The 27,793-nt window shown below is 42.5% G+C and overlaps 2 protein-coding genes across 12 annotated transcripts in view; one reads left to right on the top strand and one right to left on the bottom strand.

The window, feature by feature from the left end:
• The window catches only part of ENTPD5 (ectonucleoside triphosphate diphosphohydrolase 5 (inactive)), a 29,139-nt gene extending 25,161 nt beyond the window's left edge, over window positions 1–3,978 (bottom strand). For 4 of the 9 annotated variants that reach the window (XR_008310229.1, XM_053263956.1, XM_053264023.1 and 1 more), the window contains exon 1: window positions 3,849–3,978. The gene's annotated coding sequence lies outside the window, so the exon portion shown is untranslated. Of the gene's footprint in view, window positions 1–51; window positions 119–3,848 lie in introns of all 9 variants that reach the window. The other 5 variants (XM_053263971.1, XM_053263965.1, XM_053264014.1 and 2 more) reach the window with 5 other exon arrangements.
• Window positions 3,920–27,741, top strand: BBOF1 (basal body orientation factor 1). Of its 3 annotated transcripts, XM_053263909.1 has the most exons (11): window positions 3,920–4,064; window positions 4,200–4,470; window positions 6,197–6,262; window positions 6,950–7,093; window positions 7,994–8,074; window positions 9,253–9,323; window positions 10,313–10,457; window positions 12,139–12,632; window positions 20,622–20,726; window positions 25,564–25,632; window positions 27,302–27,741. In XM_053263909.1, the coding sequence occupies exons 1-11, from the start codon at window positions 4,024–4,026 to the stop codon at window positions 27,417–27,419; spliced, it is 1,605 nt and encodes a 534-aa protein (XP_053119884.1). In that variant the 5' UTR covers window positions 3,920–4,023; the 3' UTR covers window positions 27,420–27,741. The 3 variants fall into 3 exon arrangements, with proteins under 3 accessions (XP_053119884.1, XP_053119894.1, XP_053119902.1); XM_053263919.1 differs by lacking the exon at window positions 6,197–6,262; XM_053263927.1 differs by lacking the exon at window positions 6,950–7,093.
• Window positions 27,742–27,793: the final 52 nt, after the last annotated feature.

Below are 27,793 nucleotides of genomic sequence, written 5' to 3'. Positions count from 1 at the left end.
CAACAAAGTGAAATGAATCTTTAGGCCTCCTACAGTAGCAATGTCATTTACCTCATCTAGACTTTCAAACCAGAATGTTGTGTCTGAAGAGCAGGAGAACTTGTTTCTGAAGAGTAATCTGATCATCAAGCAGTCATTGTAATGAAAAACAGGAACAAAGACCAGTTTGCAAATATCTTTCATATATAAGCAAGCGGGGCGGGGCGGGGTGTGTGTGGATAAGAGCATCTAGGTTATATTATACGAAAATGAGATGGCAGACAATAGTAGTCTGACAATATTAAACCTAAACCATACATTTCTAGTGCACAAGCCCCAACCCAGGTCTTATAAAGATGAAATAAAGCCTTTTGAACGGAATCCTAAATTTGTCAGCACACTGTTGAGAGAGACTATGCATGTTCACCAAGTTCTATGTTTACATAGACTAAGTTCTATGTTTACAAAGAACCTCTTTGTAAACATGTTATTGTGTTTTAGAACAACTTCCCCATCAAGTGGTACGAAACCTCAGGGTGTTGTCAGACTCCAATCTGAATGAAATAAAAGTCTGGATAATGATCACAGAACTGGAGGCATCAGAAATAAATCAGTATAGGATGGTAAAACCAACGGGACAAGTACAAAAAGGGAAGAGAAATCCAAAATGGTGCAGGCAATTATTCACTAGGAAATGCAGGATTTTCCAATAAATATTGGCCTACAGCATTTGGTTTTTTAAAGGTATAGTAAGAACCAGACTACATATAATAGACTGGTAATCTAATCTATAATACAATCTTGCTTTAAAGAACACAGGCATCATTCACATGATAAGGAAACTGCACATAACTTGCATTTCAGATTTGCTGTGCAAGCATAGAGCCTGCTTGTTAGAGATGGAATTTGGCATCCAGAGGAAATTGTCTGTGTAGCACAATCCTAAGCATGTTTACTCACAGGTAATTTCCAGAGAGTTTTTTCTTTCCTGCTGAGAAACTGAGAAACAGTTCTGTACTACACAGTATAACAGTGTGGTACCACGAACAGACTGTTGGACTAGGTCTCTGGAGACCCAGGTTCAAATAGCCAAGCAATGATGAAGCAAGAGCTGAACTTGGATTAGTTACTATCTGTTAGCCTAACACACTTCACAGGGTTGTTGTAAGGATAAAATGGGGTGGGGGGGGGAGGTGGAACTATTTATGACATCCTGAGCTCTTTGGAAGGAGGGTGGGACAAAATTGTAATAAATAAAACAACAAAAAGCAACATTAGGAAATCCTTTTATTGCATTAGTCATTGGCCATAGTACTAAACTAGTACACAGCTTTACAGAAGCAATATTTGGATTGATGCACAAATCACATAAACTTCATGTACTTGCTATACATTCTTAATTGTCAAACTGTAGGGAACTTCATACTGGATTTAGAACACTCAATACTGAAAGCTTAGTATAATATGTAGAAATGGTAGACTGAGGTTGTAAAGAGATGAAATCTAATGGGTGCCTTAAAAATCTGGGGAAAAATTAATCTAGCACAAAAAGGGAAGCAGAAAGAATATGGTAATATCTCAACACATATAATTCAGCTCTCATCATGGGGAACATGACACCTCACCTTAAATTCTTAGCTTTGTGTCCACATCCAGCACTATCTCCTCAACCTTACCTTCAAAGCCCTGGTTTTGTCTCCACTATCTCTCCTCCCTCAAACAAAGCTTTCCAGAAATTCTGGGGCACACTGCCCCCCTGCAACACACACCTTTTTTTCCCTGACAGTGAAGCTGCCACACAATCATTTATATTTATTTATTGTAAATAAATAATTTTAATTTATTCCCTTCTCTTTATTCTAGTATAATTTTTACTCTTATTCAAGGCGGTACCTTGTATCCTTCTGGAGCTGATTCACCCTATAATGCACCAGAAATGAAGTGTCACTCCTGGCACATAAAGGAGTGAGCCAGCTCCAAAAGCAGGGAACTTAAACTCACTCTCTTAGGCACTGGGAAGGACACATCCCTCCCCCCTGGTGCAAATCAGCTTCAAAAGCAGGGAGTTTAAAGTCTCCACTTTTGGAGCTCACTCAGAGTGACTCAGCATGGCAAACCAGCAAGTGTTGCAGGACACACTGGTTTGGAAAAACTGTCCTGATAAACTACTGACCATGAACTTCACTCCTTCAGTTCTACCACTGTCAGCCATGCAAAGGTTTCCCACTCCTTCAAATGACTCCATTTTTCGTTTGGGCTGCTCCTTATGCCTAGAACTGCCTCCCAGAATTCTAGCATGATGTTAACTCTCCAAATCCCTCCTCGAAACCCACTTTTTCCATGAATCTCCCAGAACCCCTAGTCACCATCCTCTACTGCAACCAAGTCCAAGTACATGCAATTGAAATAAATGTACATTCTTCTCCTGTCCACCCTTGCTATTTCTTCGCTTCATCAAATTTTAGATTGTTAGCCTCCTGAAAAAGAGACCTATCCTCTTTTACTCTGTGCATACCTTTAACCAAAAACTTGTAAATTAGGCATTTTCTTCTCCAAAGTTCCCCCAAAAGTTTCATTAGCTAGGTAGCTGTGACAGAAATAATCACATCTGAACTTACCTCTTTCATGGTTTCATGCAGTTTAAAAGGCTCAGCTATAAATCATGCAAGCAAGCAAGTTTAAGGTCAACTACTCTTTGTGAACTTAGGTTTATCATTTATCTAATGCAAACAAGAATATATGTCCAATTGTGGATTGTATCTGTGCCAGGAAAGTTCAAGGGGCACATTCCAGGTAGGCAAAAGAGACCCTGGCGACCGCTGAATCAGAAAATTATTTACCAAGTTGAATGTTAACTGCAACAAAACACACTTAGTAAACCAGAGTAATGGTTAGGGAATGACTAGGGGAAACTAATGGCACAGCAGGGAAATGACTTGATTATCAAGCCAGAGGTTGCTGGTTCAAATCCCTGCTGGTACATTTCCCAAACTATGGGAAACACCTATATTGGGCAGCAGTGATATAAGAAGATGCTGAAAGGCATAATCTCACACTGCGTGGGAGATGGCAATGGTAAATCCCGCCTGCATTCTACCAAAGACAACCACAGGGCTCTGGGGTCGCCACTGATTCTATGGCACACTTTACGTTTACTAGGGAAAACAGAGTGGCATGTTTGGCTCACCCTCTTATGTCACTTTACCCTGGTCTAGCTGGTATTAAACTAACTCAGCAATAGGCGGTGTAGCTAATTAAAAAAACAACAACACAGCAAAGCATCCCCAAAATATGGTGTCACAAGCCTTAGAGGCATTAACATAGCTGGAATTTGAGAATAAAGTTGATATTCTTTTCAGGATTCACTCATACATTAATCAAATGTTTGTATGTTGTGAAAATATATCACCACCTAGAGATGTACATATCAGGTGGTATAAAAATATGATTCATTTATAAATAAATAAATAAATAAATGTGCGTTTTACTGATGTGGAAAAATAACTGCCAAGGCACAAATACATAGATTTCTAAAATGTGTTAAAGTGACTGAAATGACTTTCTATTGTTTTTCTGCTACAGACTGAAAAAGAGGATAAGTCTTTCGGGCAAGGACTGGATTCCTACTAGAAGATGTGTATAGAGGGCGAGTATAATGGAGCTCTGTGCAGCGGGAGGCAGGCAAATGCAACCAAAACGAAGTCCGGGACAGTTCACTTGGGAAGTTAGGACAGAGCCAGAATTGCACAGGAAAGCAGGGACAAGGCAGCCTTGCCGTAGCTCGCCCCCTACCCCTGAGCGGGGCGCGGGGTCGGGGGGGAGGAAAACAGGACACTTCAACACACTCCCACATTCAGCTCTCCACTCACCACCTTGTCAGGGCTCGCAACCTTCCACATCTCGCCGGTGCCGCGTGTCACGTCAACACACTGCGCGTTGCGTCACGAGGGCGCGCGTTCTGTGTCACTAACCTGCGACGCCGGGTTTCCATAGTAACGGGTCGCTTTGGTGGAGGGAGGGGGGAAAGCCCCCCCAGGGAGCAACATGAAAGGGAAGGCGAAAGGCAAAGCCGCGAAGGGAGGGAGGTAGGTAACGAAGGCGGCGGGCAGCAACACCACCCAAGCATGATGGGCTGCGGGCGGGCGAGAGGCTGCCAGGGCCACCGGATCAAGCCCTCCTTGACCCTCTGCTTGCGCCGCGGTATTGTCACTCTCCCGCAGAGCGAAAACGGGTGGCGGTGCGGGCCGAGGCAACAAGGCGGACTCGAAGGCCCTGAAGGAGGAGACCGAGGCTGAGCGGGCTAAAGCTGCCGCGGCGCTATGGGAGGCCAGGCTGGAGGTGACCGAAATATCCCGCAAAGAGTACCGCGAGGCCGCCCGTCGCCTCGCCCGGAACAACGAGGAGCTGGAGCGGCAGCAGCGGCGGCTGGAGAAGGACTCGGTGGAAGTGATCAGCCTCCTCAAGAAGCAGGACCTGGAGAAGGAAGAGCTGGTAGGCACCAGGCGGCCCTCTCCCCCCCCCCCTTGTAATGCGGCCGCCTTTGCCCCTGGCGAACGGTGCACTGTCCAGCCTGCCTGCCTGGCAAAGCTACTCGAATCGCAAGAAACCGGCCACACTGGGACCATAGAGGTCGAGTCATATGGCTTGAAATGAAGAAAGCTATTATAAAATGATGATAGCACACGTTTGCTGCTGCATCAACCTGTCCCTGCATTAAGATCGTTTTCAGAGGCCCTTCCACGCAGTCTGAGGGGAGGTGGGTGATACCAGTTTATGGAATTGCCTTTCCATGGAGGCTTTTCTTGCACCCACACATCTCCAGCACCAGGCAAACGTTTTATTTATTTAGTTAAGTTAGTTATCCAAGCCTCTTAAGGTCTTGTACATTTTAGCTCTGTTTTAATTCTTGTAATTTTATTATATTATTACATTTCTATACTGCCCTTCATCCTGGGATACTAGGATGATGTGCAAAAATTAAAAACATCACCATGTCAATAAAAACAGAGTAAAATAATACAATGGATAAAGCACCACAGCAGCCATGGAAAACCAGTCTGAAAGGTAGACAATATACTGGTCCAAAGTCAGTAAAAGGGGATGAATTGTATTTTAGAGCAGATTGGTAACGAGTGCAGCTCCTGCAAGACTGGTATAATATGAGCACTACAAGCAGCTTCTGACAGTAATCTGGCCACCACATTCTTTAGTTTCCAAAGACTCCTAAACACGTTCTTGAGCAGCCCCTAGATCACATTGCAATAGTCCAACTGTGACATAAATAAGGCATGGCTGGTTTATATTTTAGGCATAGATAATTGTGGTTTATCTTATTTTTTATTATTATTGTGTGTTGTTATAATGTCTTTGTAAACTACCCTAGAAGTGCAATTGAAGATGCAGGGCAACATAAGCATATTAAACAAATAATAGCCACTAAATGATCTCGAAGTATGTACTCTGAGAATGATCTGAAAAGAATTTCAGGGAGCTCACCACTATAGGAGACTACTCTGTCATCTTCAAGCAAGGCGGGCAGCCCACCCCCCCACCCCGCCCCCCGGTGGTGTGGTGTGGTGAGTTGGCATTCTACCATGCACCAATCTCTCTCTATTGCCTACCAATTTCCCTTACCTCCTGCTGGTGGGGGTGGCGTTTGCAGTAGAAGAGTGTTTCTGAACAAATACAAACACAGTAGATCAAAGAGTGTCTCTAAGCATATACCAATAGCCTTTTCTTTACTATTTAACAGGTCACTCCTGTTCTTTATCCCTCCCATGAGAGAATTAGACTGTAGGGTGTTCCCCCTCCCCACTGTAGCTAGCATTTTTGGGGAGCAGGATTGCAGGGACAAGTTTACCACAAAACTCTTCCAAGGGAGACTCAGATAGAGGGAACCTGTGGTGTTTGCAAGCATGTGGCCCTGAACATGCTCAGAGTACATCTGTCCCTCAAAGTAGTGCCCCCCGTCCCCTTCTTTTACCCAGTTCCTGGAATAAGCAAGAAGTGTTTTCATGTCAGAAGGCAAGTCCTTCTTTCAAGGTTGACTCTTGGGGCAATTGAGCATATGCAAAGTGCTTTTGCTCAGCTATTAATAGGTTGGCCTGCTCAGAGCTTAGAATGCAAGAATTTAATTGTTGTGCTTGTTGGCAGAAGGAAACTGCAAGAGACAATTTTCCTAATCTCTAGGATTCACTCTATACTTTTTTATGTGTAGATTGAGAAGCTGAAGCAGCAAGTGAATGAATTGAAGCAACAAGCCAAAGCAGAGAGTGAAAAAGTGGTGAGCTGACAATTCTTCTGACGCTGTTTGATAGCATGGGGCTTGAAGACAAGCTAAACACATCTTGTCTAATAAATATGTTAGACAAGATTGTTTAACAGTAAAGATATAAGAACATAAGAACAGCCCTGCTGGATCAGGCCCAAGGCCCATCTAGTCCAGCATCCTGTTTTGCACAGTGGCCCACCAGATGCCGCTGGAAGCCACAGGCAGGAGTTGAGGGCGTGCCCTCTCTCCTGCCATTACTCCCTTGAAATTGTATCTTCTACAGTTCTATAAGATATGAAGCCTCATCTTCTAGAGTTGTCTCTAGTCTCTCATGGAATCCTAAACTGTGATTAGGGCCTTAGCTATCTCTCCCCTCCCCACCCCCGCCCCAGCATAAATAGGCCAAGCTGCAATATCTTTCAATCAAAAACTGAGGTCCAGTAATATGTTAATACTGACCTCAAGGCAATAAACCAAGGCTGCATACTTTCTTGGGATTAGTTCCATTCAACACAGTGATACTTGCTTCTGCATAAATTCACCTAGAGTCAGGTTGTAAGTTAGATGGAGATCTCACCACCGTATAGACTGACATGAGGTAGAACTGACTTGGAACTGATCTACCCTTATTTTAAAGTCTTAGTTTGTTGTTAGTATTTTTAGTTTTTTAAATATTTTTTAAAAACATTTTATCTGTAGGCAGAACAATTTATGAAACAGCTGGAGGAGATGGAGGCAAAATTTCAGAATAAGGCCAAAGAAATTGGCATAATTCAAATTGAACTGAAAATGATAAAGGAGTTTCGCAAAAAGAAAGCCTTTATGGAGAAAGAACTTGAAGATGTAAGTTTACTATAAACATTGATTATATGAATTATTAGAAGTTACTTGTTGAAATGTAATTTTTTGAAGTTAAAAAAATTGAAATGCATTCTTTTTTGAGACATAGGATCAGAACTGACATAAAACTAGAATTTTAAATTTTTTAAATGGGATAATCTATTTGCATTTATAGATGGATTACATTTTAGTATGCTCGTTAGAGAAGAATAAGTCGATATGTTAGCGATGCAATGTGCATATTAACTCCAAACTCTCAACAAAAAGACCTTTTATTGCATAATCAAAGAAAAAAAGTTGGTAAACATAAATTTACTTATCATTTGATAAGTAAAACTTTGAGCTATGTTTTGCTTATGCAAAAGTGCATGAAATGTGCATAAGATGTAATATGCACTTACATAGAGACTAGAATGCATTAGACTTTGGATGATACACTGTTTGAGGAAGAGGAAAGCTGTATCAAGATGGGAGAAGGTAACAAAGGCCTGTACTGTGTATAAATGGTGCTCATAGAGTACCGTATTTTACGGACTATAAGACGCTACGGACTATAAGACGCACCTTAATTTTAATCCAGTTTTTCAGAGTTTTAACATATTAAACTGTTAAAACATATGAGACGCTCCTGAATTTTGGCGGATATTTTTCCAGGAAAAAAGTGAGTCTTATAGTCCATAAAATACAGTATATGTTTGCTTGATAAGTAAACTTGTAAATATGGAAGAGTTGGTGAACCAGATAAAATAAAAATATTGTCAGACTGAAGAAATGCAGAACTGACAAATGAAAAGAAAAACACTGATGCAGGAGGAGCTGAGTCGAGGTACCTCTCTAAGGAGCTTAATGTGAATTGTTCTTTAGAAGACTAAAATAATCATTATATTCTTCTTAAAATTCTAGATAAAAGAAAACATGGAGACCACAAAAAAAGAACATCAAGAAACAATATGCATGTTGGAGAGAAAGTTCCTTGAGGAAAAGGTATAATACTGCTTCCCTGATCTCTGCAATAATGAATGTTTGTTATGGATTGAATCCAAGAAAGTTAGAATTCTTGTCATGACTAACTCGTCTTATTGGTTTCAATGGTACTTAGTTAGTGATGATTAACTTTCTTAGGCTACAGCCCATTATTTGTTATATTTTTCTCTTGTCTTTCCTCCAAAGAGCACAAGGTGGCAAACAAAGATCTACTCTTCACCTCTATTTTATTTTCACAACAACCCTGCAAGGTAATTTAGGTTGAGGAACTGGGACTGACCAAAGGTCACCCAAATTGGCTATTTTAGTGTGTGCTGGTTTCCTATCTTCTAGGAATTTTGGCCATACACTCTGTGCACAAATGGCTTTCTGCTAAAATTATGGGGATCCAAGTGAACAAAGGATCACTAGACTCATTTGTACAGAGCAGGTCTGGATGTGCCCTTAAGATGCAGAAACAAATTATTCAAAGTGCAGAAACAAAGAAACAAATCTGATCCAGATCTCGGATACTGCTATAGGTTTTCTCTGTTCCCGAGGGCTCAGAAAAAGAGGGGAAGGGATGGAGTTCAAATGTCACCCTGGATCCTTCTGCCCCTATGGGCAGGTTTCATCCAGCACGCTCCTCCCAGGAGCACAAGCCACCCATAGCCGCTTTTCTCCTCCAAAGCTTCTCTTTTCTTCCCCTGAAATACTTGCCACTCAAGATTTCATCCTGTTCAGGACTCAGAAAAGCTTTCCCATTTTGGCTCCATTCAGAGACCAAAGTATTGCCCTGGAACCTGCCAGTCCTGGTCAGGATGCACAGTTGTGCATCCATCACCACTACCGAGCTGCAAATGCAGTAGGCATCATCATTGGGCTGATGAGGCTGCAGATATATCCTTCCTACCTCATATTGAGCATGGGGGTGTATTGAGGGTGGAGGACCTCCTATAGATATTTGCCTGTTCCATGTATAATACTCCTTGGTCCTGAAATCGCTGAGAAAATGTTTTGATGAAAATATATCTGCAATATCAATCTTTCCCCCCCTGTCTTCATCTGCTTTGGATCTCAACATTCCCAATGGCACACTTCCTTCATATACTTTTGAAATCCAAGCAGTCCTTTGTGTTTGACTTTAATTCCCAAAGCATACTGTTTAAAATATATAATTATTCCTTTATTCCTTTCAGCAACGACTGGAACGAGAAGCAGAGAAGAAGATAGTGATGCTGGCAGAAAGGGCCCACCATGAAGCCATTCTGTAAGACTTATCTAATTTATGTGTTCCTTAATCATGGAGAAGGTGCTAGAATATGATAATGATAATCAGAGGCGCTCTAACCTCTGGACCTTGGGGATCTGGTCTGGTCCTCCAAGGTCCTGAGGGGCCTCCAAATGTCCGGGGCTGGGGGCGTCTGGCAGCCACCCTGTGCCCCGCCAAACCTTCAGTGTTTTTGTTTTTTTTTAAAATTCTTACCACAGCTGAGGGGTGGCTGCAGAAGGTGGGGAGCGGAGCAGTCCTCCTTCCCCCTCCCCTGGCAGTGGCGGGGACAAGAGCGACGCTGGCCAGTTCGGGCCAGTGTCTTTTACCAACTGCTAGGCATGCCTGCGCAGTTGAGATCATCGCAAGCCCATGACATCATGGGCTTGCGACGATCTCTAAACTGCACAGGTGCACCTCACAGTTGGTAAAATACACTGGCCCCAATGGACGGGCCAGCATCGCTCCAGTCCCTGCCACAACTGGAGGAAGGGGGGAGAGGGGAGAAGGACTGCTCCGCTCCCCCCCTCCCACAACCACCCCTCGGCTGCGGTAAGAATAAAAAAACCAAACAAACCACAGCGGGGGTTTGGTGGGGTGGGTCCTCCAAAGGAGGTTTGGTGGTGGGCCTTGCGTGGGGAGGGCCTTGCGTCTGGGTGGTCTGGATGCCCAAATTACCTAGTGCACCCCTGATGATAAGCCTATACAGGTGTTTTATTCCTGATATCTATATATGGTACTACCCAAAGCAGTCTTAACACACACCCTTGAGTGCTGGGCATGACTAAGCCCCATTGAAATTCATGGGGCTTAGGTTGGTCATGACTAACTTTTCTCATTTATTTCAATGGTGCTTAGTTTTGACTAGCTTTGTTTGGATCTTGCCTGCTATTCCCAGCAGCTCACTTTGGGTTATGCACTGTGAAGTCTGGTAGTTACCACAGGAAGTCTGTGATGTCAACTGCTGAATTATCTTTGTCTTTATTCAGGCAGTTGGATAACACTGGAAGATCAGTTTTTACAGAGAATGTTCGACTTCATGAAGCTCTTGGATATCACATGAAAGAAATAGAAGAGTTACAAAAATTAAAGCAAAAACTGGAGGAGGACAATGCTTTTCTCTCTCAAGAGAAGGTTCCTATTATGACTTTTGCCCTTTTTCATTTTTCCATTAAAAAGTGTTTTTGAGAATATTGAAGAAAGGGCATAGTTTCTCAAGTAGGAAACAATTTACAATTTAATACAAGAACATTCTATTTGTGTGTATTCATTCATCTGAGATTCTTGAATAAATATAGTAGCTATATGTGACTAATGTGCACATGTAAGAATATTTTGTGGATGCAAGGGTGGAGGGTGACTTTTGATTATCCCTGATTTCCTTCTATTGCCCCCAATGCCCCCCCCACCTTGAAAATATGTTCTTGAGGATTAGGGGAGTTTCAGGAACATATGTTTGGGGAGCACTGGTGGCAGCAGAGGGGAGGACCAGCAAAATCATCTTGCCTGTCCCCTTACACATGTGAGACATTCCTGTGTGCACACAATGTTAGTACGTGAGCCAGTATTTCCACTAATATACCAGAAGAAAAAGAACTTTAAATCCCATCAGTACTGTTGTAATACCTGGATTTAAAAGACATAGGCCTGGTTCAGGTATAACAACAGATCATTGTTGTGACAACCTCTTCTTTGTGCATGAGGGGAAGAGACTGAAAAGTTCCTTTTTCCAGTTTGAAATGGATCACAGTTTCCTGCTTTCTCCACACTCAAGAAATTGTGGTTCATTCAAACCATGGTCAATTAATAAGCCAAGACAGACAAAATGGGAAACTCTTTGGATGAAAGTTCAAATCAAACAGAAAATTGTGGTTTATAACAAACTATAATAATAATAATAATAATAATTCAATTTCTATACCGCCCTTCCAATAATGGCTCAGGGCGGTTTACAAAGAGAAATAACAAACAAATAAGATGGCTCCCTGTCCCCAAAGGGCTCACATTCTAAAAAGAAACATAAGACACACACCAGCAACAGTCACTGGAAGTACTGTGCTGGGGGTGAATTGGGCCAGTTACTCTCCCCCTGCTAAATAAAGAGAATCACCACGGTAAAAGGTGCCTCTTTGCCCAGTTAGCAGGGGCAAAAGGAAGCATTCAATCTCCTGCCCTCTTACATACCTGAGGCTCTTGTTGGCTCATGTATGTGAAAGAGCCAACAGTGCCAGGAAACCTTGCTGGTTTGCTTGCCAGTGCTAAGGGAGGGGACTGACAGCAAGGTGTTTCCTGCCCCCACCTGAGATGTTCCTGCTTGCTAGCCCCTCCAGCTGCCACTAGCCCTGGCATGGAGGCCACCGCCACTGACATAACAATAAACCATGATTTCCTACTACTGAATCGGGCCATACTGATGCTAACTTTGAGCACTTCCAATTTCAGTTGTCTGTGGTACTTGTAGCTAGAAAGAAAACTGTAGAAGTTTTACTCTGAAATACAAAATATCCACTACTTTAATACACAAACTGAAAGGAAAAGCCAATCTTGAGTTTTCTTTTTATCAGATTTGGTATGCATAGAAGAGATCTGACACTTCTGTTTAATTTGCACAGCAGTATATCCTTCACTCTCAGTCCATCTGAGACTGACAGATTTTGCACTTAGGGGAAAAAATAATCTACAGTCTAGCTGATTACTAATGAAATCTTATCAAAGCTTGCAGTTCTATATGTAATTCATAATTATCATTATTTGTTTGAAATAATTGTTGCAGGGATAAACAATACATCAAGTAACTCTATGTCTGTCTGTCTAGGAAACCAATGAAATATTGGTTCGGGAAAAGATCCTGCAAATTACTCGGCAGAAAACGTTAATCCAAGAGCTGCAAGACAGAGTGAGGAAACTGGAAGATGCGCTTAATCTCTTGGCCAGAGAATTTAAAACAGAAATCCAAAGTACCCAAAAAAGGGCTTTGGTGCAGAACCAGGCAGGTCAGATAGAAATTGAGAAGCTGCAGCAGGTGCTGGAGATGAAAGACAGAGAGATGAGCAGGGTTAAGAAACTGGCCAGAAATATCTTGGATGAAAGGACTGAGGTGGAGAAGTTTTTCTTAGATGCTCTCGAGCAGGTGAAAGAGGAGATCATGACCAGTAGGAAGTGCTACAAGCAAGTGGCTCAGGCTGCCTATCAGAGGAAAATGATGTCGGCATTTGCAGGGAAAGAGGAATACCCCCAAATCAGAACTTTTAATGACAACATGCACAGCACAAATAGTGTACAAAAGGACCTTGAAGAAGCTGAGAAATGGTACATGTAATGATGGCATTGCTGAACCTTTAGGTCTGGTCACCTTGAATGACAGAAATAGAAGCTGTGTAAAATGCTTGTGAAATAAGAGTACCTCAGCTTGGAGTGTATTGTGGGAGGGACAGGAAGTGGTTCAGTACTATGGTAGTTGCATAAGGTTAGGGAGATGTAGCATTGCCCGCTGCTGAAAAAATGGCAGAACACACTTTAAGGGGAAAGTTCCTAAAAGGGTTTCAGCTGTCCTTTTAATTTACACTTTTGAAAACATTTAAGTCTTTCTATCAAGCCTCATTATAGAGAGATAAGCAGAACTCTCCTCACAGTCTACTTTTAACAGATGCCAAAGTTTCCATTCCAGTTCTGCTCCCTTGTATCTTGGCAGTAAAATGCTTATTGTCTATATTTTAAACAATAAGTAGAGATTAAAAATAAAAACATGTCCAGATGGCAGTTGCCCATGTTTACAGCCTAGGCAGTATCCCAGGAAAAGGCAGGCACCTCTTGCCCAGCCAGGCATCTCACTGTAGGTTGCAAAACTGCACTAGTCTGGTTATTGTGGACTAGTGGCAAGCTAACTAGAGGCTGGAACAACCTGCAGGTCAGGACTGCAAGAGTCAGATATGTTCAAATGGCATATTTGGCTTCTGAATTCATAGCCAGCTGAATATGCCACGAGTCTAAGAGAAAAATGGCTGCTGCGATTTCATTATTGTGGTGCATTCCCATTATAGTGCCACCACTGTTTATTATAAAGTTACTATAGCAGTTCTGGAGTGCCACTTTTCATCCAGGTATATTTACTGAGTCCTGGATGCATTAATGACCTCCTGCTTCTGACTTGGCTTGTAGAAGGTGTTGCAGTAGAAAGTAGCTTAGTTATTTGTTTCTGTCTGGACAGAGTAGTGCAAGAGCATCTTTTCCCTTGCTTTCCCATATCTAAGCAAAGGTCTGCAGGATAGCTATTAACCTGTTATTTACAGAAGTGAAACACATAAGTAAATCCTGGAGTAAGTCAAGTTAGAAATTATATAAAAGGACAGTGTAAGTGTGGACAGCAGGAGGAGGAGGAGACTATTCACTGCTGGTGTAGTCCAGCAATATAACTACATCTGGAAATCAAAGATAAGCATAAATACACTCTTGAGATCAGACTGATGCCTTATTGCTTCTGTCTTGTTAAGAGTCATGTGCTAGTTAGGGATGTGCATGGAACCGGTGGGGTGGTGTTTCGAAGGCGGGAGAGCATATCTTTAAGGGTGGGGGAGGGTGCCTTTACCCCTCCCCCCTCCCACTGTGTTTCCCCGCTGGCACTCCATTTAAAAAGTCTCTGTTGAGGCAGCAGCGTACCTCCCTGCTGCCCCAATGTCCTCCTCGGCCAGAAGTAAAAGGAAATACCCGGCCCATGTGCATATGCCAGGTGTGCGTGTGTGAGCACGTGTACATGCACATGCCTGGCTTGTGCATGTATGCCAGGTACTTCCTTTTGCTTCCCGCCAAGGAGGACACCGGGGTGGCAGGGAGGTATGTTGCCACCCCGATGGAGACTTCTTAAATGGAGTGCCGGTGGGGGAAACGTGGCGGGAGGGGTAAGGGCACCCTGCCCCGCCCTTAAAGGTATGCCCCCCCCCTCGAACCGGTGGAACCGCCAATCATTTGAACTGGTTTGGAGGCCCATAAAGGGCCTCCAAACCAGTTCCGTGTACATCCCTAATACTAGTGTAATGTGAGTTACTGTTGCTGTTGTACCGGTAGTCAATTAGAAGCATTTGTACGTGTGCATCCGATGAACATTGTCTTTAGTGGAAACATCTGGGAAGCTGTGTATAGGCCCAGTAGTGCTGTCACAGCTTTAAGCAAGGCAAACTTTCCTATTTTAACTTCTTGCCCTACAAAATTCTGTTGACAGAATGAGTCACTGGGAGTATGTCCTGGGGATGGAGCTTATGTCTTTATTCCTTTCCTTTTCCAGATGTATTATGCTTATTCTTTTGCTGCTTCTTGTATAATTTTACTGTACTGGTTTTGCATGAAATGTGCAATGCCACAAATATTGAGAGAGATTTAAAAAACAAAATCAGTTTTTACAGGAAAATGATAGGTGAGCAAATACCATTGGTGAGCCAGGTCTGTCCCAAGATGTTTGGCTATACCAGAAGTCAGCACTGTTTAACCCAAGAGGTATAACTCAGGATTGTTTGCATGTTGCCGCGGATACTGGGGCATCACTTGCACCTTGTCATCCTCACAGACACTGCAAGGGACCCTTGGGCATGTTTCTTGGATTTCACACTGTTTTACTGATGCTACTAAAAATACTGCCCTCCAAAAAGATCATTTGAGTTGTTTGTGCACTTGGGCTGGCCCCGTGTACATCTTGACAGTTTCTCCTAGACAAAGAAAGGGGTCAGACAAAACTTGTCTTGCTGGTCACAGTACAAGAGGAATGGTTAACGAGCCCTTTGCTAATACCTCATTTTAGGAGAAAGTAGTTGAGGTTCATAATAGTGTGCATGTGACAATAGTGTGCGTGTGAGTGTTTGGTCCTAAGGATTAAGACTAGTGTCTAGAAAGTGTCTTGAGGCTTGAGCCTCCAATTGCCTCTCCCAGGACTAATGTATAAATATGCTTCAAGTCCCAAATATGCTTCAAGAATGGTTTTTACTGTATGTTAGGGATACACTTTCCATATGAGCAAAGAACTCCATAACTATGATGTTTTAGGTACATTATTGAAGAATGTTATACTGACAGTGGTGAGGCCATGGTTGTACTGGGGTACTATGTTGTACTATGGTAAGGTCATAGTTGTACTGGAAGATAGCCTGCTTCTAGTAATAGTTCTAGTCCGATTTTACCTTCTATACCAGGGCTGCTCAACTTCAGCCCTCTATCTGTTTTTGGTCTACAACTCCCAGCATCCCCAGCCACATTGTCCAGTAGTCAGGGATGATGGGAGTTGTAGGCCAACATCGGCTTGGGGGCCAAAGTTGAGCAGCCCTGTTCTGTACTGTCCCCATCAGTGTTTGTTTTCCTTAAGTTGATTGAGAAGACGATCTGTCTTCACGTGGATTTTTTAAACAGGTCTCTTTATTTTCATATTGGACTCTGAGCCCTTCATTATAATGAGTTAATCAAAATCGAACACTGTAGGCTGGCTCAGACATTACATGGATTCAGGATTAAACCTTGGTTCTGCTGAACATCCCCAAGTTTTGGGAGCATGCACGTCTCCCTCCCTTGTTTGTAAGAGCCTCAGAATTATTAACTTCCAACTGAGGTTATAAGCAAACCATGTCCAGACTGATTGATAATGGTTTATTCTAATCAACTTCCAAGTTTTGAAACCCAGTTCCAAACTTTGGGTTCACAATTTGGTTTACTTCAAGGAAGTTGCTAGAATTAACCAAGATTAGTGTCACAGCTGATTTTGGCTTGTTTTTAACTATGATCAGAATCAGAACTAGAATTTCTCTGAGGCTCTTTCAGGCAGAGTGGGGAGGGAATCATGTGCTTCCAAGGCCCAGCAATATCACACAAAACCAAGATTTAACCATGGTTCCATGTGAAATAAACAGGTTGCATACCTGTAACGTATGATCTGGAAGGGATCTGTTGCATTCATCATATTGGGTTCTGCGCCTGCGCAGTGACCTCATGGACCGATTAACTAGCTCCTCGCTCCGCCCCTAACTGCCCTGCACGCGATCGTGCTCTTCTCCACTCTGGCAGTTGGGGCGTGTCTCTTTCAGTTTCTGGAGGACCAGCATTTGCTTTATCTTTACATTCTAGCTGTAACCTTGTCCTGCTCATTTTTTGTGGGGAGGTTCGGACGGGTCTTATGAATACAACGGATCCCTTCCAGATCATACATTACAGGTATGCAACCTGTTTATCTGGATAGTGATCCGTTGCATTCATAATATTGGGTGATTAGCCAGCTTCTGTCACGGTGGTGGGCATCATCTATGGCAGGACCCGCTTCAGTACACTCCCCCCAAACTCTCCTTCCTTTGACTGGCGCAGGTCTATTGCGTAGTGTCGTATAAAGGGCTGACCCAACGTCCAAGTCGCGGTTCTGCAGATGTCCTTCAGTGGTACACCGGCCAAGTCCGCAGCCGAAGAAGCGTAGGCCCGCGTAGCATGTGCCGTGAAAGTCCCTGGCGGCACTTAGCAATAGCACTAGCAATAGCACTTACATTTATATACCGCTTTATAGCCGGAGCTCTCTAAGCGGTTTACAATGATTTAGCATATTGCCCCCAACATTCTGGGTACTCATTTTACTGACCTCGGAAGGATGGAAGGCTGAGTCAACCTTGAGCCCCTGGTCAGGATCGAACTTGTAACCTTCTGGTTAAAGGGGGCAGTTTTACCACTGCGCCACCAGGGGCTCTTTGATCCTGACTAGTATAGGCCAGTCTAATCTCCTGCACAATCCATTGTGCTAGTCTCTGACGGGAGACAGGCTTTCCTCTAGATGTTCCCGTGTATAAAACAAATAGCTTTTTCGTACGTTGCAGATGTTTCGTGGCATCCAGATAATATAGCAGCGCTCTGCACACATCCAGAGCATGCATCTCCTTTTCCAGGCTGGATTTTGGATCCTGGAAGAACGTTGGTAGAATTATGTCTGCGTTGAGGTGGAAATCAGATGTTATTTTGGGACGGAACCGTGGATCTAGACGGAGAGAGACCTTATGCGGATAAATCTGCATATATGGTTGGTCCATCCTAAGGGCAGCCAGCTCACTCACTCTCCGTGCTGTCGTGATCGCTATTAAGAAGGCAGTCTTTAAGGTCAGCAGTCGCAAAGTTGTTGTCGACATAGGTTCAAATGGAGATTGAGTCATCGCCTGCAGCACTAACGTCAAGTCCCACTGCTGCTGCGGGCGTCGTACTGGTGGGTACAAATTGTTCAATCCCCTGAGGAATTTCTTGCATTCCGGATGGGAAAAAACTGTAGTTTTGTCCCATCCCTTATGTTCCGATGAGATTGCAGACAAGTGCACCTTCAAGGAAGTATTCGCCAGCCCTGTTATCTTTAGCGTAGTCATATAAAGGAGTACTTGAGTCACTGTGGCTCTTCTCAGGAAGAAGCCATGCTCTTTGGCGTATTGCCTAAACCGTTTCCACTTACTCATATAGTTGTGGCGGTTGATCTTTTTCTATTATTTAGTAGGAACTTATCTAATAACCTATGCGCCACGCCGTGAGTCGTAGTGTTTCCACTTGTGGGTGCTGTATTGCCCTGGAGCTCTGTGACAACAAATCGGACCGTGTGGGGAATCTGTGGTACACTCTTTTTGACATTCTCAGCAGCATTGAGAACCACTGTTGCCTGGGCCACCATGGCATTATCAGAATAGCTCTCGTGTTGTCTCTGAGTAGCTGCACTATCACTCTCGATATCAGTGGCTGCGGCGGGAACAGGTAAAATAGGCTCTTGGTCCATCTGTATTGAAATGTGTCCCCCCGAGAACCCACTCCAACACCTGCACAAGAGCAATATGTTGGACACTTTGCGTTTGCAGCCGTCGCAAATAAGTCTACCGTCGGCCATCCCCAATTGTTGAACAGCGCCGACAGGCAGTCCATATTCATTTCCCACTCGTGCTCCTGATTGCACGTCAGGGACCTGCTGAGTCCATCCGCTTGAATATTGTCCACCCCTTTTATATGTATCGCCATCAGTACAATGTTTTGAGCCACACACCAATTCCAGATGTCTTGACTTAGCACACATAGCGACCGTGAAACTGTGCCTCCCTGCTTGTTCAGGTACGCCATTGCCGTGGTGTTGTCTAGTCGAACCTGCACTACCTTCCCGTGCAGTAGTGCATGAAAAGCCTTCAGCGCCAAAAACACAGCTAGGAGTTCCAGGTAGTTTATGTGTCTTCTTGCCTGCTGCTTCGACCACTGCCCTTGTATCTGATGGTGCAGACAGTGCGCCCCCCCAACCCTGCAGGGAGGCGTCCGTCGTGACACTGCATGTCGGCGTAAGAGGTCGATAAGACACGCCCGACAGTAAATTGCTTGAAATTGTCCACCACTTCAGAGACTTCAACACTGCCCATGGGAGTGAAATCCACTTTTGTTGGCTGTCTCGATTCAGGCGAAAGTTCTTCAAAAACCAAGTCTGCAGGGTTTGCATATGCAGTCGCGTGTTGCAAACCATCGCATTGCATGACGCCATAAGCCCTAGCAGCCTTTGAACCGACACTGCCCTTTGTCTGGGATGTAGTTGAAACATCTGCACCAGCTCTTTGATCTGAGCATACCTGGACTGTGGTAGGTAAGCTTTCTTGTCCTGCATGTCCAGTATTGCCCCAATGTAATCGACCCGTCTCCATGGGTCTAGCCTGGATTTCTTTAAATTCACTGTGATTCCTAAGTCTTTCAGAAGTGTGAGTACATACTGGACTTGCAAAACTCTTCTCTTTCGTTGCTGACCATTAACCAATCGTCCAAGTACGGATATATCACTATCCCATTGGTTCTTAAGTAAGCTACAACAGCTGCCATGACCTTGGTGAATACTCGTGGCACTGTGGATAGGCTGAACAGCAAAACCTGATATTGGTACGCTGTATCTCCTACGGTGAACCGCAAGTACTTGCGATGCCCCTCTCGAATACCTATATGAAAATAGGCATCCTTCAGGTCCAGGGTGACGGCCCATTCCTCTTGCACCAGTAGGTGCAAAATACTCTGCAGTGTTATCTCCTGAACTTCTTTGTATCCACATATAAGTTCAGTTGTCTCAAGTCCATTATTGCTCTTACTCCCCCATCTTTCTTGGGGATTTGGAAATATCGGGAATAGAATCCCTGCATTCTGTCCACCCACCTCACCGGCACAATCGTCTGCTTTTCCAACAACACTTGTATTTCCTCTATCAGGACCTGGGTTGGTCTGGTATAGGTTATTCCTTGGAAAGGTGGCAAAGCTTTGAACTCTATTGCATAGCCATACCTTATGATCTTCAATACCCATTGGTCTGATGTTATATTGCGCCACGCTTGAGCGTGACTGGCCAGTTTGATGGTAGCACTGACCTGCACAAGGCCATTGTGGGCCTTGGGTGTTTGAGCTTGTAGTGTTATTGGTTGCATATGAGGTGGATGGACCATCCCATCAAAGAGACTGCTTTTGTTGGTCCTTGCCTTGTTTCTGTCCCCTTTGGTTTCGTTGCATATAGGACTTATTTCTCTGATAAGGCTTATATTGTCGCTTGTAGTCCCTTCTCTCCTGTCTGTATCTTGAATGGCCTTGCTGGCGTCCATAAGCGCGGAACTTTGATGACTGTCCACCACCCACTGTAGCCATGAATGTCTTGGCAGTGAACTTTGACTGCTTTAACGATTGCATAGTAGAATCAGTTGTTTCTGCAAAGAGCCCTTTGCCATCAAAAGGTAAGTGTTCTACCTTATCGCGCATGTCCTGTTGCAAATTAGTCGATCGTAGCCACGCATGGCGCCGTAAGGTTATAGCTGTGGTCATCACACGTGACTCTGTCTCGGCCGCATGTTTAAACGTTCTCAGTAGGTGACGCGTAATGACCGTTGCCTTCTCATCCTTAGTCTTTTTCCAGTAAATCAAATCACTAATTTGCCGAGGAGCTAACAGTCCGAGGTGTTGACGCAATGGCGGTCAAACAGAAACTGAAAGACAACGCCCCAACTGCCAGAGTGGAGAAGAGCACGATCGCGTGCAGGGCAGTTAGGGGCGGAGCGAGGAGCTAGCTAATCGGTCCGTGAGGTCACTGCGCAGGCGCAGAACCCAATATTATGAATGCAACGGATCACTATCCAGATCACATGGTTCCATGTGATAGCTGAACCAGTATTTCAGGTGAAGTTTACATCTGGCTTATACAATGTCTTCTGATGTTCTTCTACCAGATCATTCAGAGTATGTTGAAGTCCGCATGATTGCAGTTTTTATATTGGTATGCTGTGAATTATCTTATTCCTTTCCCCCCTGCTGTAGGACAAATATTAAGAAGGGGAAAGTGGACATTTCTGAATTGACCTGGGAGCAGAAGGAGAGTGTGCTGAGGTTACTCTTTGCAAAGATGAATGGCTTGAGTCACCGGTAAATTCCTGTTTGTTACAATGAGTGTGAAGGTTATAAAGCTCTTAGAGCCCATCAAGTCAGTACCTTTTGATGTACTCAGCTCAGCACTTGTGGGAAAATTATAAATTTTGAGAAATAGGAAAAAATTGGTGCTTTGGAAAAGGTGTGTGGCATCCAGTGGAGCAGTGCTCCATTGGTCTGACATCCAGTGATTAGGGATGTGCACAAAACCGGTTTGCCCGGTTCGGTTCGAATTTGAACCAGGTTCGAACCAAGAGAGGGTGGTTCGGTTTTGGTTCTGCTCGAACCTCCTTCTGGTTCGGTTTGAACTCAAATTGGTTCAGACATCCAAAAATGGGTAGGGTGGTAGCTGGCACCCAGGGGTACTTGCCACCCAAACCCCAAAGCAATCGGACACTCGTACGATTTTTTATGAATTTTTAAATTTTATTTTTATTTTTTCCTCACAGAGTATAATGGGACTCGAACCAGCCCATTATTCCCTAATGTGGAGCACCCATGGGTGCCAACAACCATGCAAATCTTGAAGCAATCGGACACCTCTATGATTTTTTAAATGAATATTTGAAATTTTAATTTTTCTCATAGGGTATAATGGAACACAAACCAGCCCATATCCCCTATTGTGGAGCATCTAGGGGCACAAAAGTGGGGTGGGTGGTAGACACCCAGGGGTGCCTACCACCCACAAAGTTCCAAGGCAATCGGACACTCCTCTGATTATTGGTGAATTTTAAAATTATTTTGGAATTCCTCATAGAGAATAATGAGGATTGCAGCAAATGTATAGCTTCACGTCGGGGAGAAAGGGGTGTCCTAGAGTGGAGTGTGGTGGGTGGTAATTCCCAAGGTGGGCAAGGAAGCTATCAGAATTATTTGAAAGGAATTGGGCAAAAGGCTGGTTTTTAAGTGATTTTTGAAGTTTACACAACTTTAAGGTTTTTCTCCATAAAGAAGCATGGAGGTGTCAGCAAATGTATAGCTTCACGTCGGGGGGAAAGGGGTGTCCAAGAGCAGAGTGTGGTGGGTGGTAGTACCCAAGGGGGGCCAGGAAGCTATCAGAATTATTTGAAAGGGCTGATTTTTAAGTGATTTTTGAAGTTTATGTGTCTTTAAGGTTAGCAATGAGAGTAGATTCATGGTTTGTCATTGAAAATATTATATGCTACCAAAGAATCTACACTCAGAACACTTCAGAAACAACAAAACCCAGTACCCCATGGGTTAGCAACCCATGGGGGTGGTTGGCACCCTCGCTCTGGGCCACCCCAGCACCCCCCAAGTGCAGTTATGGGGCTGCTGAAACCTCCATTCTTCCCTATGGAGAAAAACCTTAAAGCCACTTGTGGGGTGCTGGGATGGCCCAGAGTTAGTGGCGGCCTAGTGCACAGAGGGTCCCAGCCTCTGTACTGGGTTTTGTTGAATGTGACTCTTGCTTTATATACAATTTTGCTCACATTAGTCTCATAAACACTGCCACCTAGTGTGGACAGACAAAAATTCAACAGGTGAATAAACTGTAGATGCTTGTGGACTGAAGGATCCCGTTAGGGAGGAGAGCTGGACTAGGGAGGAGAGCTGGTCTTGTGGTAGCAAGCATGAATTATCCCCTTTGATAAGCAGGTTCCACCCTGTTTGCATTTGAATGGGAGACTACATGTGAGCACTGTAAGATACTCCCCTTAAGGGACTGCTCTTGGAAGAGCATCTGCATGCTTTCATGCAGAAGGTTATAAGTTCCTTCCAAGGATCTCCAAGATATGGCTGAGAGAGACTCCTGCCTGAAACCTTGGAGGAGCCACTGCCAGTCTGTGTAGACAATACTGAGCTAGATGGACTAGTGGTCTGACTCAGTAGAAGGCAGCTTTTTAACAGGGATTAAAAAAATATGCACAGAAGTTTGTGAGGATATCCTATATCGCAATTAGAGCAAGGATCTTGACTTCATTAAGAAGCTTTATAATTTTTAAATAATGGCATTTTAAATGTTCTAGTTTTGAGAACTTAATAACAAGCACTATTATTATACCACATAGTAAAAAAACCCAAAAGAAGCTATTCGCAGCTGTTCCGTTCTGGCCTACAACCATGGATAATGAAACTGTGAATCATGAACCTTTAAGTCAATGGGAATTGGCAGGTTAGGTTCCAGAGCCTAGGAAAATGAGCTAAAAGACGGGGTAAAAGCAGAAATAAGGGTGGAGCATAGCACTGTATCTTGACCACTTCAGATCTCCCACTCTCTAGCTCCTCTAGCAGTGCCACGCACCTCCTCTAGTAATGCATAATCATGAAGTTTCCTTACCCATCAGTTGAAGTCCAGCACTTAGTAGCACAAGCTCACTGGCCTGTTTGGTTGGTAGGTTGACCAAACAGGCAGCACAGAATTAAATCCATTTCAAGTAAATGCACACAGAGGAGTGTGTGAAAGAAAAGAGTGAAAGAATCAATTTTCAATGGATAATTAAAACCAAATTTTAATTTATTATTATTATTATTATTATTATTATTAATTTGATTTCTATACCACCCTTCCAAAAATGGCTCAGGGTGGTTAAAATTCAATTTAAATTGAATTTTAATTGCAATTTAAATTAAACAATACAGTACTGTAATTATCAAAATTAAAATTAGTTTTTTAATTTGAATTTTTTAATTTAAAAAATTGATTAAAATTATAAAAGTGATAATTAGCATCTTACAAGGGCAGCACAATGCTGCAAGAGGCTCCAGCAAAAGGCTCCAAGAGGCTTCCACAGAAGTGGCTCCAAAAAGCATCAAAAAGGAGACTCCCAATGGCTCCCTAAGAATATTAAATGCTACCCCAAATGGCTTTTAGAAGCACAAAAAACTCTAAACATGGAAACCAAAGCACTCCACTATCCTCCAAACTCCTCTCATAAAAATAATTTATATATATATATATTTGGACTTTTAACATTTAAATCAGATTTTTTATTTTTAAATTGATTTTTTGGATTAAAATTGATTTTAATTTTTAAAAATAACATTCATTAAAAAATCTAGGTCAAAGATATCATCATGAATATGACTAACAGACCTGATCAATCCTATTCTGCAAGTAGTGTACGTGCAACACACACAGAGAGACACACACACACCTTGCCCCCCCACTCCCCCAAAAGTGCAATGACAAATGTCGTCAATACATGAATAGAGGATTTGGCGGGGGTGGAGTAGACCTGAGCAAGGAGGAGTTATAAATTATTATAAATGCAAGGGGTGGGGGTTGTGGAATGGAAAGTGAAAATAAAAGTGGACAAAATATATTCATGCAATCCTGAGCAAACTTGTTGGTGTATCCTTCACTGTAAAAAGGAAGCACCTATCATGACTATCTGTAAAAGAGATCTCATTTGGGAATATTTTAATTAAATTTCTGTGTGTAAGATAGGCGTGTGTGCGAAATGCAAACAGTGCAACATAGAAATGTTAAGCCTGGTTACCCGAATGAAACGGCATTATGAGACGTGTGTGCCTATTACAGCGTGTATCTACCTTTTAAAATTGAAACCTACATCTATCTCTGAATATGTATTAAGGTTATATTAGACAATAAGAATGTACTTTTACTAGAAAATGATGATTTTCCTGACAAGTGATTTAAATAATTAAAATAGTCTGTGAAGCAATTTAAATCATGATTAATGACATCCAGTATTTATTGCCCAAGCACAGATATGCAAAACCGCAAGTGCCAAAACCACAGATAATAAGGGCCACCTGTACTTACATTACCCAAGAAGAGAACCATCTTAAGAGAATGGAAATAAAGCTCAGATGTATTTATTGTAGAGCCAATGACTTCTATAGAAGCGTTAGCAAACTCTCTGCAAATAATTTACTTGCAGCCAAGCCTGGCCAGAAGCTCAGCTGCAAAATCAAAATGCGAAGTTCTCTCCAGTTGTTGCCCTTTGCCCAAAGAACAAAACTCTGAAGTTTAAAGTGAAAATTGTAAAAAAAAATTTAACAGACACAAAATAGACCTCAACATCAAATGATAATGACAGACAGCAATCTTAAAGACATGGGTCAACCGAAATACTGAACCCCTGATTCTTCATTAAGATATACTTTTTATAACCCTGCTCCACAGTAATCAAATACCATTTTTAGAAATGTGTGTTTTTCTCTCCATTTTGATTGGCTTATCCTGACCAGATTGTTCTTCCTTGTATCCTCCCATGTCATGCTATTGGTCCACCTTATATTATAATTAGCCCTTGCCCCCTTTCATGTAGATCCGCTCCCCTAATTATGAAGTAAATTTCTATTTATTATTTATTTTACATTTTATATCTCGCTCTTCCTCCAAGGAGCCCAGAGCGGTGTACTACATACTTGTTCTTTATCCCTTTTACTCATCCAGAGTCTTATCTCCTGTTCTTGCTAAACCTTGTTGCCTGTGGTCTAGCTTGATCCATTCAGTTATATTCAGTTATACATGGAAAGTATTCTTCACCAAAGCAAGCATAGGCCAAAGGCCTAGGTGCATTTGTATATTCCTTGATTCCTTTGAACCTTTCATATTAACATGTACTGATTATATTGTGTCCAGATCTAATATTTTCCTTCACTTCCCAACAAAATGTTGCAAGATCCCATCATTGCATTTTGTTAAGATTTGAGCCAAAACCAAACAAGAGCTTAATACTAGATCAGCTCTGCCTGCTTTCTTTTCATTCAACACTTCTCTCTCACACACCCATAGGAATGGGAAAAGTCTATTATCCTGTAATAATAAATTATATTATCCTGTAATAATAAAGAGGTCCTATGGAACTAAGAATTTATCCTCCTGTTTGTTTACTAGGAAATACAGTAAAGCGTTGGTTCCTTTAACTCCAGCCTCGTACAATTTTGCTGAAACAACGAAAACTGGGTAAGACAGTAGTTTATCTAACTATAGTAACATTCTTTTTTTAGAAGTATTTGATATTGTAAGTTAAACATGTCAAAGAATAACTTTGTTTTTCTACTTCAGTCTGGATAAATAAAGGTTTTCATTTGTACGTGTGGTTGGCTGTGATTTAGGCTGTGAAACTTTTGCAAGACTTGGCGTCAGCATTGTAGATCTGTTATTGCCTATAGTACGTTTAGTTTGGTTTTTGTTGTCCTGTTCTTTTGGAATTATTGTTGAATTGTTATAATTGGTTTTGTTGTACATCACCTTGTGCACTGGAAAGTCACTTAACATATAGGTTAAATAATAATGTTAACGTCCAGTTCTTCTGCTCCACCGTGATCTGTGGTAGTCAGCTTCCTATAGCACTTCAGGCAGTACATGTGAAAAGTTGAAACTAGCACTTGGCTGCATGGTCAGCAATCCTATAATAATTGCATGTATAGCTGTTGCAGGTGCATAGTGCTTGACATCCTTGACGACTAACACTCATATTGCCCAGAGCAGTTCTAAAGCTTCTATTGTTTGGGTAATGGATGCTTGTATATCATATTTACCACAGCCAGTCTGCACAATATAACGCTCCCAGGCTGATCTTTGCTTCCTTTCGAAATGTGTAATACCCATTATTTGTGGCCTTCGCCCTTTGTGGGAACATTTAAGGCCACCTCTCTTGTGTTATGCTGGTAGTGTGGAAACCAATGCATCTTCTGACTCTGCCACTGGGACGGTGCCAGTATTGTTCAGGTTTCCAGAAAGGGTGAATACTTCCAGAAGGATTTGCAGCACTGGTGCTTTTCATGTTACCTTGCCAGCATGGGAAGATCCATGCTACAGCAGCTCCCGTGCAAGAGCAGTAATGTAATGAAGATCTGCCCTGTTCTGCAACAGTGTAGGTGGTATGTCAGCCAATGAGTGTCTGTCTGTCTCTCGCTCACTCTCTTTCTTTTAAAGGAAGAAATGAGGAAGGGAATAGAAATGAAATCAAGTGAATACATAGTGTTTAGGTTCAGTGCCTGTGAAAGTGCTACACTTCTTGAGTTTCTCACTAGCATGTCCTCTTTGAGGACCTTGGTTACATAAGGGAAGCTAGTCTTCCCTCATGGCATTTTCAGAACATGAGGGAAGCGGTTAAATCATTCCTTCATGGAATGTCTGCTGAAGAGCAAAATAATTGTTTTATCATTGTATTACAATTATCTGTATTATATCATAAGAGATGTAAAATACATCTGTTCTTTAATTGGACTGCTGTTTAGAGTGACCATTTAAAGTACCCTTAACCAGTGTAGTATTTATGCGCCCCCACCCAAGAATACTTAGCTACAATAATTACTACAAGGTTTGATGAATGTTAAGCCTAGCAATTTTGTGAGCAATTCACTCTCTGGATTCTGTCCATAAATAATTAAATGCAATGGAAATTAAGTTTCTCAGTATAAGAAGCAGGGGTAACTCATGAGTGGAAACCTTCCCCAGAGTATGCATGTGTGTTAAATGTGTGTTGTCTGAAACTGACAAGAGATCAGAATTGCTGCCATCATCTTGAGTACAATTGGATGGGAAGTGTTAAGATGCGGGTGACAATCTGGCTTGCCTGCATGAATACACTTGCTGGTACTGACCACTTTTCACTGTTTTCTTACAGCACTGATGAGACTACTCCCACTTTAACCTTCATTACTCAGCAGGCACCTGTATCAGAGCCACCTTGCTCAAAAACAGTATTTCCAGATATTCACATTATACCACCACAGCCAGACTAAGAGGACTGCTGTTCAAGAAACAACAGAAGTCATGAAAGCTTGTTTTCTACCCTTTTTCCTGGATCTCAGGGCTATAAAGCATATAATTCTGCAGCTATGAAACTGCATCCTTGTTTTCTATGCATTACAACATTTTACTTCCAATTGCTCTTTCAAATCAACTTGGAGAATAACTGAATTCATTTGATGGGGAGAAAGATTTCATTAAATCAGCTTTCTTTCAAGATGGAAGCCTATTCCTTGGCTATGTAATTACTTCAGTGTTTTATTTCAAAGAGTTTGTATTGGAGCACTTTCTGGAATTAAAAAAATCAGTAAAGTATGTGCAAAGTCAGTAAAAGTGTTTTGATATCACCAAACTTTGTGAAGGATGA

Source organism: Hemicordylus capensis, chromosome 1, assembly GCF_027244095.1.
Source record: "Hemicordylus capensis ecotype Gifberg chromosome 1, rHemCap1.1.pri, whole genome shotgun sequence".
In the NCBI taxonomy this organism is placed as follows: domain Eukaryota; kingdom Metazoa; phylum Chordata; class Lepidosauria; order Squamata; family Cordylidae; genus Hemicordylus; species Hemicordylus capensis.
Note: the sequence above shows the minus strand (reverse complement) of the source record. Positions and strands in the feature narration are given on the sequence as shown.